The 13,052-nt window shown below is 43.9% G+C and overlaps 1 protein-coding gene across 4 annotated transcripts in view; it reads right to left on the bottom strand.

The window, feature by feature from the left end:
• CTNNA2 (catenin alpha 2) overlaps nt 1-13,052 on the bottom strand; it is a 417,182-nt gene that overhangs the window by 81,620 nt on the left and 322,510 nt on the right. For all 4 annotated transcript variants that reach the window (XM_082236383.1, XM_082236385.1, XM_082236384.1 and 1 more), the window contains 3 exons: nt 8,814-8,906; nt 8,302-8,458; nt 2,490-2,690 (listed from right to left, as the gene is read on the bottom strand). In XM_082236383.1, the coding sequence (XP_082092509.1) occupies nt 2,490-2,690; nt 8,302-8,458; nt 8,814-8,906 (451 nt within the window). The remainder of the gene's footprint in view (nt 1-2,489; nt 2,691-8,301; nt 8,459-8,813; nt 8,907-13,052) is intronic.

Raw genomic sequence — 13,052 nt, 5'->3', positions numbered from 1 at the left:
GCTGCAGATTTGGTTTATTGTGTTTTTATCATTGTGAATTAGTTTTATGAAAAGCAAATAGGCAAAATTTTGCATAATGCTGGACCTGAAATTTTAGCAATTATAGATGTCTTCTTCTTTTTTTACTGAACACTGGGCATGCCAGAATACAAAATTATTATTTATTTTTTTAAGCAAACACTCACGTTTTATTAATGAAGGGTCTAATGGAAATGGAGAGAATACTTAGCTGGTGATCCCCAAATGGATTTGCATTGGAGAATTTTAGACCCACACCTGCTGCACATTTCATCAGTTTGTGTGGTTTTTTAAAAATAAATAAATTTATTTAAACCAGTCCACACCTCTAGGTGGTTTCATTGTCTGGGCTAACTGGCTATTAACAGGCAATTAAAAGGCCCTAATCCACAACTTTATGAACATCCTGGTGCATATGCAGATCTTCTGCAAAAGCAATATTCCTTGCTCCCTGCAATGGAAAAGGAGATTCTATGCTCACACCTCTGTGTGTTTATGGGACTGCCTCCTTCCCCTGACACGAATGAGAGAGATATTGATACAGCTGGACAATATGAAGCCCTCCTGATGCTATTGGACTTCAATTCCCATCAATACCAGCCAGCATGGTCAATGGTCAAGAGCAGGGCCAGATTTAGTTTTGATGAGGCCCTAAGCTACTGAAGGTAATGGGGCCCTTTATACGTCCAGCTGTCCTTTGTCAACAACAAATTGTCACTGTTTTTTGTGTTCAATATATGTTATATGGTAATATGGTCAAGGACCTAATAGGTATCTAAAGCCATTTGCACATAACGAAGTACGTATTTTATCAAAGTAATTGTTACAACTAGTCCATACAGAATGTAGGCACCCTATATATAGAAATGAGCAAGCCAGTGATATTTTAGGGAGCAGGCTAGCAGGCTGGGCCAATTACTTACATCATAGGAGCCTACACAACACAAAACACTGTTGCTATCTGTAGGTTTTATTTTATTTGTTTTTTATGTTATATTTTGGAAATGTACACCCAGGTTTTTTTCCTTTAATTTTTTTGGGGGCCCCCAAGATTGTGGGGCCCTAAACTATAGCTTGTTTAGCTTATAAGTAACTCTGGCACTGGTCAAGGGTGCTGTGAGTTGTTTTCCAGAACCCCGGGAAGGCACTATGTTGGATAGTTCTCTGCTCCCCATAGTTGCACCAGTCAATTAAAGAGGTGCAATCAGGATCTCTTGCAGCAGGGGTTTTCAACTATATTTATAAAACACACAGCTTCCCTCAGAGAATCAGGAGAGCCATAGTTTGTTAAGGATACTTGCTACTGTTGCTCTGTGGGAGATAAACTACAGTTCCTGGGGGGGGGGGACATACAGTGGCAGAGATCAGGTGGGGGCGTGGCACATGTCCTGGGGGTGTGCCGCGCTGCCCGCAGGGGTGTGGCGCACGCCCTGGGGGCGTGGTGTGCCGCCTGCAGGGGGTGGCGCCCAACACGGGGGGGGGGGGGACAGACATGATGGCACCCCACCCCTTCCTCCGCCAGTGGGGACATATGCTCTGAATGTATGAGGTGAAAGAAACTGTGGTTTCATGAGAGCAGCAACTCACAACTCAACTAAGAATCCACTAAATATTGATTTCATGATTTCACACGTGCTGCTCTAAAAGAAACATGAATTGCACATAAAGAGAGTGCTTTAAGGCTGCATTCAAGGAAGAAAGGTACCGCTTCATCGGTAAATCAGTAAGGGTGGCATTAACCTTTCCCAAACTGTTTCCATAACAAAATACCAAACCCATGGAGAACATAGCACACAGGATCAGTACCAGACTTATGGGGACTTATTGATGCTGATGGGGCCCAGCCCCACAATACACAATCCTACCCCACACAATTATTTTTTTCTGCTGCTGCCGCCACAGCAATGACAGCAATACCACTCACTGTCCTCCATACAGGGTCTCTAGAGAAACGTCTTCAAGGTGAGTAGGCAGGGTGTAAAGCTTTTTAATACGAGCTAAGATGGACTTCCATCAACGGTGACTGCTCACCAGCTTAATTTACCCAAAATGTACTGTCCTGGCCTATAAGCTCTACGGTTTTATAAATTTCATAAATCTAAAGGCGCCTAAGGCATTGCATTCTGGGTAAATTAAGAGCTTGGCTCCCCTTCAAAAGCAGCAGCAGCAGCTACCTACAGCCCAAATGGCCATCTGGGGCCTGGTGAGGAAACTTGGCACAGCCAGGTTTGGCTGGTAATGGGCCTTTCTGAGCCCCTGGGGTCATGGCGAGTGCCCAACTTGGTTGAACACTGGCACCAGGCCTGATTGCCCAAGGTTCAGACCTATCAAACATGCTTCAACATGTAGTGGCTGGCGGTGACTGGGTCGGAAGCACCACTATGCAAGCTTTGCCACAGGTCACAGAACCAATTGTTGATTGACCTTAAATGGAAAGAAAAAGAAAAGAGCCATTTGCTGTCTGCACTCACCTGTTTCGGAAAGCAGCTTTGTCGCTTCTAGCACCTTCTCTGTGTAAACCCCAGCTTCGTAGTTTTCCATCTCGGCGTTAATGATATGGATGACCCTGGCTGCACGGCCTCGGATTGCCCCCGCGGTCCTGTCCAGCGTGTCAACATCTCCCTCTTGCAGTGCAATCACACATTTGTTGACGTCCTCCAGAATGTGGTTTTCTGCACACACAGAGACACACAAGACAGAAAGTTTGTTGTGTGGGTCCTTTCAAAGAACGGTATGATCTGTCTGTGCAGCAAGGCTGCGAGATGGATCACAAACAAAATCCTAATTTACGGAAACATCTAGGGTGGGTGGGGATGGAATAAGATGACTGAGACGGGCCCAGTGCCACCCAGAGAATCCTTGGGTGAACAAGGTTAAAGTCCAGGTAGCCTAAAGCTCAATATTTCACTAAGAAGCTTGGAGTTGGGCTAGCAGAGCCAAAATTAAAATAAAAGAACGGCATATGACAGATTTCTGTCATATGAGACAAATGTGGATCTCTCCACAAGGCAGATGCCTCAGTCCACTGGTTCATAGCTAGTGTAAAGGAAATCACACTAGCAGTGCTGGTCACCATTACTCCCTCCCTAAGCACTGGCCTAGACTTCATTATTATAATCAGCACTGTTCATACCAGGAGAGATGAACGGGAGAAGAAGAAAAAAAAAAAACCTGCAAATCCTCCTTAAAGAAAACCAAATCCTGTTCTCAGGGGAAATTATGCATTTAAATTTACTTATTTTGCATAAGCTTGTTCAGTTCGAATACTCAACTGGATATTTGAGCTTTCATAAAATTTCAGGGTGTTTTTCCCTCTCCATTGTTGGCAAAGAATGGCAAACGTGTAGGACAGAAATAAGAATATTAACAACAGCAACAATAATAATGTTGCCAGATCCCTGCCCCCAAAGAGCATACAATATAAATGTTAGCAGTAGCCAAGACAATAGCGGAAAGGAAGATTCAACAGAGTGGAGGGAGACGGTAGGTTTCATTCTTACATTCATTCATTCATTCATTCCGTGCCTTTTTCATTGACAGGCTGATCAATGAGAGTCAAGGTAGTGTCATGCATGTAGGAGTAATTTCGGCTGAGAGCTGAAGCTAAGCAGCCTGGCCAACAGCATGCCTTATTTACTTGACACATTTTATCCCACTCTTAAGATTTATTTACCTAGGACAACATATGAGTTCCGCATAACCCCAGTAGATAGTGCTGGTTTTGACCTATAAAGGTTTAAACTGTTCAGGACCGCAATACCTCAAGGACCGCCTCTTTCCATAGGAACCTACCCAAACCCTGAGATCATCTTCTGAGGCCCTCCTTCATGTGCCCCCTCCTTGAGAGGTCCGGAGGCTGGCAACACGAGAACAGGGCCTTCTCTGCAGTGGCTTCCCATCTGTGGAATGCTCTCCCTAGGGAAGTTCGCCTGGCGCCTTCATTGTACACTTTTAGGTGCCAGGCAAAAACGTTGCTTTTTAACCAGGCCTTTGGTTGACCTGTTTGACATCCTACACCCTTTTAAAATGTGGCTCTGTTTTGGGGGGTGCTATTGGGTTATTGTTCTTATTTTGATTTTATATATTGTGATATTTTCTGTGAACCACCCTGAGGTGTCTGGGTATAGGGTGGTACATAAAAATAAATAAATAAATAAATAGCTGTCAACGGCTAGATTCCAGTTGTGGATGGACTACCACAAACTTTCAGACTACGACCCTATATTCTTTTAAATGTGTTTGCGGGAGGGGGCGCGGGGAGGCGGGGGTTATTGCTTTGTTCTTGTTCCTGTTTTTATTATGCATTTGGTGTTTTTATCTTGTATCTTTAAGGACCTGAGATCTGCAGATAAAGGGCGGTATATAAATTTAATAAAAATAAATAACAAAACAAAACAAAAAAATAACCTAGTAACAACCTAGTAATTCTAGTGGAAGAATGCAAAATGAAGTAGATGCACAGCTAAGCTGCAAGCCCTGTCTTACAGCTATTTGAAACCCCAATTGACAAAATGCATCTACATCCTGGAGATTGCAGGCACGCAGTTGCAAAGTACATGGACTACTTTTTATGTATCTTCAAGGAACAAAACCTGCTAAGACATTTCCTCCTTTCCTTTGATCTTCTTGCAGTACATCTCCCAGAGGAAGAAGTGGCAATTGTTCATTTTGCATAGCCACAAAGCTCTTTCCTCTATAAACCAAACCTTGCTGAACAGCTGATGGAACCTCCTCCAGCCCCCACAGCCTCTGACTTAGGTAACCACAAGGACAGAGAGGCAAGAAACCAAACAGGGCACAGAAGTTGAGGTGCCTGACTATTTGCAGATGGTACCCTTCCATTATAAACCACTGGGAAGCTTAGAAGTTTCTCATTTTCTTTTTAGCAGAGTGCACCCAAAATTCCATAGGAGATGAACTGGCTAGATAATGCAGTAACTGGCATAGTTCCTATCAGCAAAGAGTGCTTGAGACTGCCAAATGGCAGCTATATGCTTGGAACCACTGGAGTAAAAAACAAGGTTCAAGGAGAACAGATGGTCCCAGAGAAGGTGATTCTCTGTCCCTGACCTTGCTGATTTTGGGAGGTGTGTGCCAAGAACTGAAGCAATTCCAAAATGCCTGCTTGGTCCACAGTTGTCATTTGTGCTCAGAATTTACCATTTGTCTTACAGCGTTAGTTGCCGGGCAACTTCCTCTGCAAACCGTTCTGCTAGTTTTCAAAGTGCTTCTTGTGCTTTCCATAGCAATGCACAGCCAAAAGAGTTATGGGGGGAAATTAGAAATGTTTAAGGCGAGGCTTGAACATGTGGCTGCTGGAGCTCATTGCAACATTGGCAGGCTCCCTCTCTCTTGGTCTGAATAAAGATTAGGGATGGCAAAAATAGTAATAATAATAATAAATTTTAAATAATAATAATAATAAATTTTCTTTATACCCCGCCCTTCCTGGCCAAGACCGGGCTCAGAGTGGCTAACGTCAGGTATAAAAAACAATTGATTAAAATACAACTTAAAAACAGGATTAAAATACAACTTAAAATGCAGCCTCATTTCAGTGGAAGCCCAGATCAAAAACTGGGGGGAGAAAACGTCAAATCTTCACCAAGGCCAGCTATCCAGACTGGTCCTACATGGGCCAGAAAAAAGCCAGGGAAGTCCCCAAATAGGAGTTCCATCATAGAAGGAAAAGGAAAGAGGGGGAAGGGATCAGGCTGATTCTAAGCCAAAGGCCAGGCGGAACAACTCTGTCTTACAGGCCCTACAGAAAGAAATTAGATCCCACAGAGCCCTGGTCTCATGAGACAGAACGCTCCACCAGGCTGGAGCCGGTGTTGAAAAGGCCCTGGCTCTTGTTGAGGCTAATCTGACTTCCTTAGGACCCGGGACCTCTTGAGTGTCGCTATTTATGGACCTTAAGGTCCTCCGCAGGGCATACCGGGAGAGGCGGTCCCGTAGGTACAAGTACTTATCCCGCGTAATATTATGTGTTGCAGTTCAAGGCTGGATTGCCGTAATGCGCTCTTCGTGGGGCTTCCCTCATTCTGGATCTGGAAGCTGCTGTTAGTGCAGAATGCTGTGGCATGACTACTGCCAGGAGTGAGGCTTTGTCAGCATCTAACTCAGGCACCCCCAAACTCGGCCCTCCAGATGTTTTGGGACTACAAATCCCATCATCCCTGTCTAACAGGACCAGTGGTCAGGGAGGATGAGAACTAACTCCTGTACTCAGAGATCTGCACGGGTCGCTGATTTGCTACCAGGCCAGGTTCAAGGTGTTACTATTAGGTTATCAAGTCCATAACTTGGGATCAGTTCACCTACAAAATTGCCTTACTCCACATGTGCCCACTTGACCACTTCGGCTGGCGCAATTGGCACAATACCCACAACACATCTGTAAGAACTTGATTGTTTAGTGTGGCGGTGGCTACACTTTGGAACTCCTTGCCTATTGAGATCAAGCAGGCACTTTCGCTGTACTCTTTTTGGCACCTGCTAAAAACTATTCCTGTTCAGATAAGCCTACCCAGATGCTTAGAAAGTTGAGGTGCTCTTAATCTGTTTTGGTATTTTTGTTGTTGTTGTTTAGTCGTTTAGTCGTGTCCGACTCTTCATGACCCCATGGACCAGAGCACGCCAGGCACTTCTGTCCTCCACTGCCTCCCGCAGTTTGATCAAACTCATGCTGGTAGCTTCAAGAACACCATCCAACCATCTCATTCTCTGTCGTCCCCTTCTCCTTGTGCCCTCCATCTTTCCCAACATCAGGGTCTTTTCCAGGGAGTCTTCTCTTCTCATGAGGTGGCCAAAGTATTGGAGCCTCAGCTTCACGATCTGTCCTTCCAGTGAGCGCTCAGGGATGATTTCCTTCAGAATGGAGAGGTTTGATCTTCTTGCAGTCCATGGGACTCTCAAGAGTCTCCTCCAGCACCATAATTCAAAAGCATCAATTCTTCGGCGATCAGCCTTCTTTATGGTCCAGCTCTCACTTCCATACATCACTACTGGGAAAACCATGGCTTTTACTATACGGACCTTTGTTGGCAAGGTGATGTCTCTGCTTTTTAAGATGTTGTCTAGGTTTGCCATCGCCTTTCTCCCAAGGAGCAGGCGTCTTTTAATTTCGTGACTGCTGTCACCATCTGCACTGATCATGGAGCCCAAGAAAGTAAAATCTCTCACTGCCTCCATTTCTTCCCCTTCTATTTGCCAGGAGGTGATGGGCCCAGTGGCCATGATCTTCGTTTTTTTGATGTTGAGCTTCAGACCATGTTTTGCGCTCTCCTCTTTCACCCTCATTAAAAGGTTCTTTAATTCCTCTTCACTTTCTGCCATCAAGGTTGTGTCATCTGCATATCTGAGGTTGTTGATATTTTTGGTATTTTAGCTTTTGCAAATTTTAAAGTATTGTTGTGCATTTTCTGCCTCTTGTTTTATCTTTTTGTAAACCGCTATGATGCTTTTGACAATCAAGTGGAGTGTAAAACTTATGAAACTAATAATAATAATAATAATTCATATAAAAAGCACTAGGTTGGACATGTGTGGGATCCATCAATGGATCCATGTGGACTAGCTGCAATGGCTATGCTTTACCTCCACTGTCAGAGGCAGCTTGCTTCTGAATACCAGTCACTAGAAACCACAGGATGGAAGAGTGATTTCGCACTCAGATCCTGCTTGTGCACTTCCCATTAGGGCATCTTGTCGGCCGCTATGAGACCAGATGGGCCTTTGGCTGGATTCCAGCAGGGCTCTTCTTATATTACATACTTATGAAAGCCAATTTTCATTTTAATGGCTCATGCTTTGCATCACCATTATAAAATATGGCCTCGTTCTTGATGGGCTGATTCACATACTTAGATGGTAGCACCTGCCCTTTGGAACAGCCTCCCATTATATATCAAGAAGGTGCTGTCTCTATTGCCCTGTTGAATATAATCCTTTTTAAACAAGCCTATAAGTTGAGATTTATATCCATGTTGGTATCTGTATTGGATTTGAATTGATTTTATACACATGCTGCTGTTTCAAATCTCTCTCTCTCTCTCTCTCTCTCTCTCTCTCTCTCTGTGTGTGTGTGTGTGTGTTGTGTAGTTCTTATATATGCAATTGTTCCTTTTTAGGTTTTTCATAGTTTCATTGTATTGAAAAATCACTTAGAGATGCCCTAAGGGAAGTGATTCAAGCTTTGATAAAGCTTGGCTTGGCTTATGAAGACTCATCCTGGAACAATTCCACCTGTTCATTTAATGGATGTTGTTTGGATGGTGTTACCTGAGACGGAGAGGAAATCATCCACAGAAGTGATATCGTCGACGGCCTCAGTGAGAACCCGCACTTGCTTCTCCCACTGGTCTTTGAAGACGTCCATGTTGTCCTGGGCCACTTTGCTCTGGGGCCTGGCAGCCAATGTCAGGGCCGCGTTTATCACCTATGAGTCAAAATTGGTTCTTGTGAGCAATGACAAAGAGAAAAGAGAGAGAGAGAGAGAGAGAGAGAGAGAGAGAGAGACCCTTCTCGAGGAAAAAAAAGAACAATTTGATTAAAGACTACATTAAAAGCCCAGCTGTGTGCTTTGATCGCTTCGTTCATTAAGCGAGGCTCAGTATACAAATGCATTTTTCGCTATTTGGGCAAGGCAATCAACAATATAATGGAAGGCACAAGACTCTAATCTTCGTACCGGGTGTTTTTCTATGTCAAGCACCTTATGCTCTTTAATACTGCAGAAGGCTTCCAAGTATATACAAGCACAGACATATTTTTCATGCACAAATATGGCTTACCTGTGGACACAGACTATCAATCTGGGTTGCTGCCATGCGGACTAATTTTACACCCTCTTCGTTATTGGAAATTGAACAGGCCAAATTGGCAACCTGCAATAAAAGCCAGCAAAAATAAAAATAAAAAATGGGTTTGCTGGTAATATGGAGAATTCTCCCCTCTCTCTTTTTTATTTGTATGAAAAAATGCCTAGGAACAAAGAAATTGCATGTTAAGGGTATTGGCTTCTTGTGAGCCTTCATCAATCTTGGTCAGAAACCTCCCAAAGTGAAAGTAAGGCCTAAAAGGGGGCAGAAAGTTCACCTTACCAAATCTATCTTTGTTCCTGGCTGAAAGGACAAACTGCTGAATGGACATGATGCAGTACATATAACCAGAAAGATCCCCTATGCTTTGAGGTCCCTTAGGTAGGTAGGAACGGCCGAATCTGTCAATTTCAGGTTTCTCATTTTCTCAACCTTATCTTTAGTTCTCCACATTTCTGTATCACTTTTGACTTTTTAAAAAAAGTTCTCATGAAATTTCCTCCGTAAATGCAAATTCATCCCCCTAGAGACATTTTTGCAAAGCGTGTTCCCCTGATATAATTCATCTTTGCATGCTATTTTCTTTTTTTAAAAAGATCCACTCTACACTAACATGAACATTTCCGTACACATTGCTTGACTGAAGAACTGCATTGCAAAATTTGGAGAAGTGTGCATTTTGAAGGATGGCTGTGTTTCGACTAACATGTTGTTCCCAAAAGGGTGAATTAGGTAGATTCAACTTTAAATGTGAACTGAATCAAATTTCTCCCTCATCCCTGTCCTAAGCACAGGGAGCTTTGCACTGAAAAAGAATGAGAAGTTCTGGTGCATTGGAAATGGTTAGTTGGTGTTTTTGTACTGTGAAGAAAAGACATCAACAAATCCCTTCCTTTTCAGCAAACTAAACTCTGGCTATTTCCAACATTAAGACCTCTGAAGCTGCTATATAGACTGCCTCTTGACCTGTAGCTTGTGAATAGCTCTCTGAAACATTTTCTCAGGTGATTGTCTATTTATCAGAAGAATTATTCATGCTTGAACTCCCTCTGCCTCTCCTACGCTTTTATTAGCAATAAATGCAAACATGTTATCTGGCCCTGGTTCAAATCCCATAAAGATCCCATGTTGCTAATCTCTAATGCTCATTTTGGATAGAGGCCTGTCTCACACAGAATCATGGCAAATGATGTGGATCAAGCCAGTGGTCCATTCAATCCAGTATCCTGTTCTCATAGTGGCAGACCTGTGGAAAACTTGAAGCAGCACCCAATCACAACAGCAGGTTCCCAGTAACTGGTTTTCAGAAGGTACTGTCTCTGACCATTGAGGCAGATCACAGCCATCATGGCTACTAGCCTCTGGCAGCCTTATCCATCATGATTTTGTTATCCACTGTTATTAAGGCTGTGGTTTTCAAGAAACACTCTGTCAACATCTACAGAAGCAAGAACTTCTCTCCCTCCAGATAGCACCCCCCCACACACACAATAAAGTAAAATAAAATAAAATATGTGCAACTCTTAAGCTTTAAGAAACTTAGAAGAGGAACTCCTGGCTTGAAAACTTTTTAATGTTAATCAAACAAATAAGCAAAGCAAGTTGAGTGGCAGATGTGAAAAATGAAGCTAGATCTGGCTTGGGTATCTGAAAAGCTTATCGACTCCACATTCTAATTCTTTATTAAAACCAAAAAAATGTGTTTAATAAATATTCTGCTTGGGTATTATTTATTGTGCCCAGAGGCAAAGCTACCAGTTGGAAATGATTCATGAATGAGTTCAAATGCCTCTGTTCCTCTTTTGCCATTCCTTTGGTCTCCCCTCGTGGCATTAATCTGTTCCCGTTTCCAACGCACAGCACCATATAAGCCCGGATCCATCTGTTCAAGTAGCATCCCCCCCCCAGCTCTCCCAATTTCACTCCACTGTTATCAAGGACGCAACTTGCATGCATTGCCGTGTCAAGACCTATGGAAGCAACAGCCATTCTAGGCGCCAAGAAAAGCCTTCCAGACACATCCCGGCCCAGCTCTTGATTGAAACGTGAGGGATCTTGTTTTTATTTCAAAGGGAGACAAATGAATTGGCCTTTTCACTAACAGCCCTGCAGCACCCACGTCAGAAATGCTCCGTTAAGATGACAGACTCCAGCTGATTTGCTGTGTTTGCTCGTCAGCTGCTGCTTTGCATACATCAAACGATACCCCTAATCTTCATTAAAAAGCCCCCAAAAGCTACAGCAAACAGTAATTAGGATGCAAAGGCAGGGCTAGGGATTCAGATCCTTCAACTTAAAAGACATAGTGCAGGATTAGGGGCCTTAAACACTAGCAAGGAACATTAAAGTTCAGATGGGCGGGCGAGACAGAGACATGTGCTTCTCCTATTACAAAATAAGCCATCTTTCAAGCTTTCTTTCCCCTTTTATGATCATCAAGATGAAAGCACTGTCCTAAGGCTCCAAAAGCACTATATATCTAACCTGTTCTCGAGTCCACTGAATATCACCTGAAAGCCACTTTAATGGCACCATAATAGGGTACCTTGAAATGGCAACAGAACCATCAAGCTGGTAGCAGGCTAAGAAAAGAGAAGCCTTTTCAATGCTTCACTAGTGGGTCATCTTGGACTCTTTCTTTGTATGGGGGGGGAATCACATGCTGAATAAAGTAATGCTTAGGTCTGACTTTAAGTGCCGTCCTGCTTTTTAGAAGCAACAATTCATCAATTTTCACCAAGCTAGGCTGCAGATTGAGTCAAGAGAGCTTTCCCCAACTGTGTTTTCGACTGCAGCTACAGTTGGCCCCAGCCTGTTGGGAGCTATAGTCCAAAAGAGCTGGAGGGCACCAGTTCGGGTAAGGCTGTTTTAAGATATTAAAATGCAGGCGGCGGGGAGGACAACTGTTTATCTCACTCATGATAGGCCAGTGTGGTGTAATGGTTAAGAGCAGTGGACTCGTAATCTGGTGAACCGGGTTCGCGTCCCCGCTCCTCCACATGCAGCTGCTGAGTGACCTTGGGCTAGTCACACTTCTCTGAAGTCTCTCAGCCTCACTCACTTCACAGAGTGTTTGTGGTGGGGGGAGGAAGGGAAAGGAGATTGTTAGCCGCTTTGAGACACCTTAGGGTAGTGATAAAGCGGGATATCAAATCCAAACTCTTCTTCTTCAACATCATCATCATCATCATCATGGTGTGTAATGATGGAGAACCCTGTTTGGAGGGTGTTGACCACTTCTTAATGGGAGTCCCACAAATATACTTCATTCTATCAAGTGGCAACCTGAGTGTCACAATGCTTTGAAAGAGCTTGCAATAAAAGAAATGGATGAAACTTAGACGAAGGAAATGAGGGGATGCTCATCATCATCAAAAAAGTAGATGACACAAAACTGGGAGGGCTAGCTAATGCATCAGAAGACAGAATTTGATTCAAGATTACCTTAACAGATTGGAGAACTGGCTCCAAACTAAGAGAAATGATTTCAATAGGGACAAATGTCAGGTTCTGCACTTAGGGGTAAGGTAAAGGTAAAGGGACTCCTGACCATTAGGTCCAGTTGTGACCGACTCTGGGGTTGCAGCGCTCATCTCATTTTATAGGCCGAGGGAGCTGGCGTACAGCTTCTGGGTCATGTGGCCAGCATGACTAAGCCGCTTCTGGTGAACCAGAGCAGCACACGGAAACGCCGTTTACATTCCCGCCAGAGTGGGAATGTATCTACTTGCACTTTGACGTGCTTTCAAACTTCTAGGTTGGCAGGAGCAGGGACCGAGTAATGGGAGCTCACCCCGTCGCGGGGATTCGAACCGCCAACCTCCTGATCAGCAAGTCCCAGGCTCTGTGGTTTAACCCACAGTGCCACCCGCATCCCTCGCACTTAGGGGTAGTCACCTCAGAAAAGGCACATTCTTGTGTTACTACTTTCCAGATCTCTCATGGAGGAGGCACACAAAGAAGGGCCTTAGATGACTATCACAGGGTCTAGGTTGGTTCATATGGAAGGAGGTGGTCCTTGAGGTATGGTGGTCCTCAGCCATTTAAGGTTTTGTAGTTCAAAACCTGCACTTTGAGCTGGGCATAGAAACTAATCAGCAGCAAGTGCAGTCTGTCCAGGATCAGTGTGCTGTGCTCAAACCATTTTGCCCCATTTTGCCGAATTCTGCACCAGCTGACGTTTCCAAACTGTCTTCAGAGGCAGCCCTATGT

This window comes from Podarcis vaucheri (assembly GCF_965113315.1).
Source record: "Podarcis vaucheri genome assembly, chromosome: 9".
Classification (NCBI taxonomy): Eukaryota; Metazoa; Chordata; class Lepidosauria; order Squamata; family Lacertidae; genus Podarcis; species Podarcis vaucheri.
This window is presented reverse-complemented; position numbering and strand designations above follow the sequence as displayed.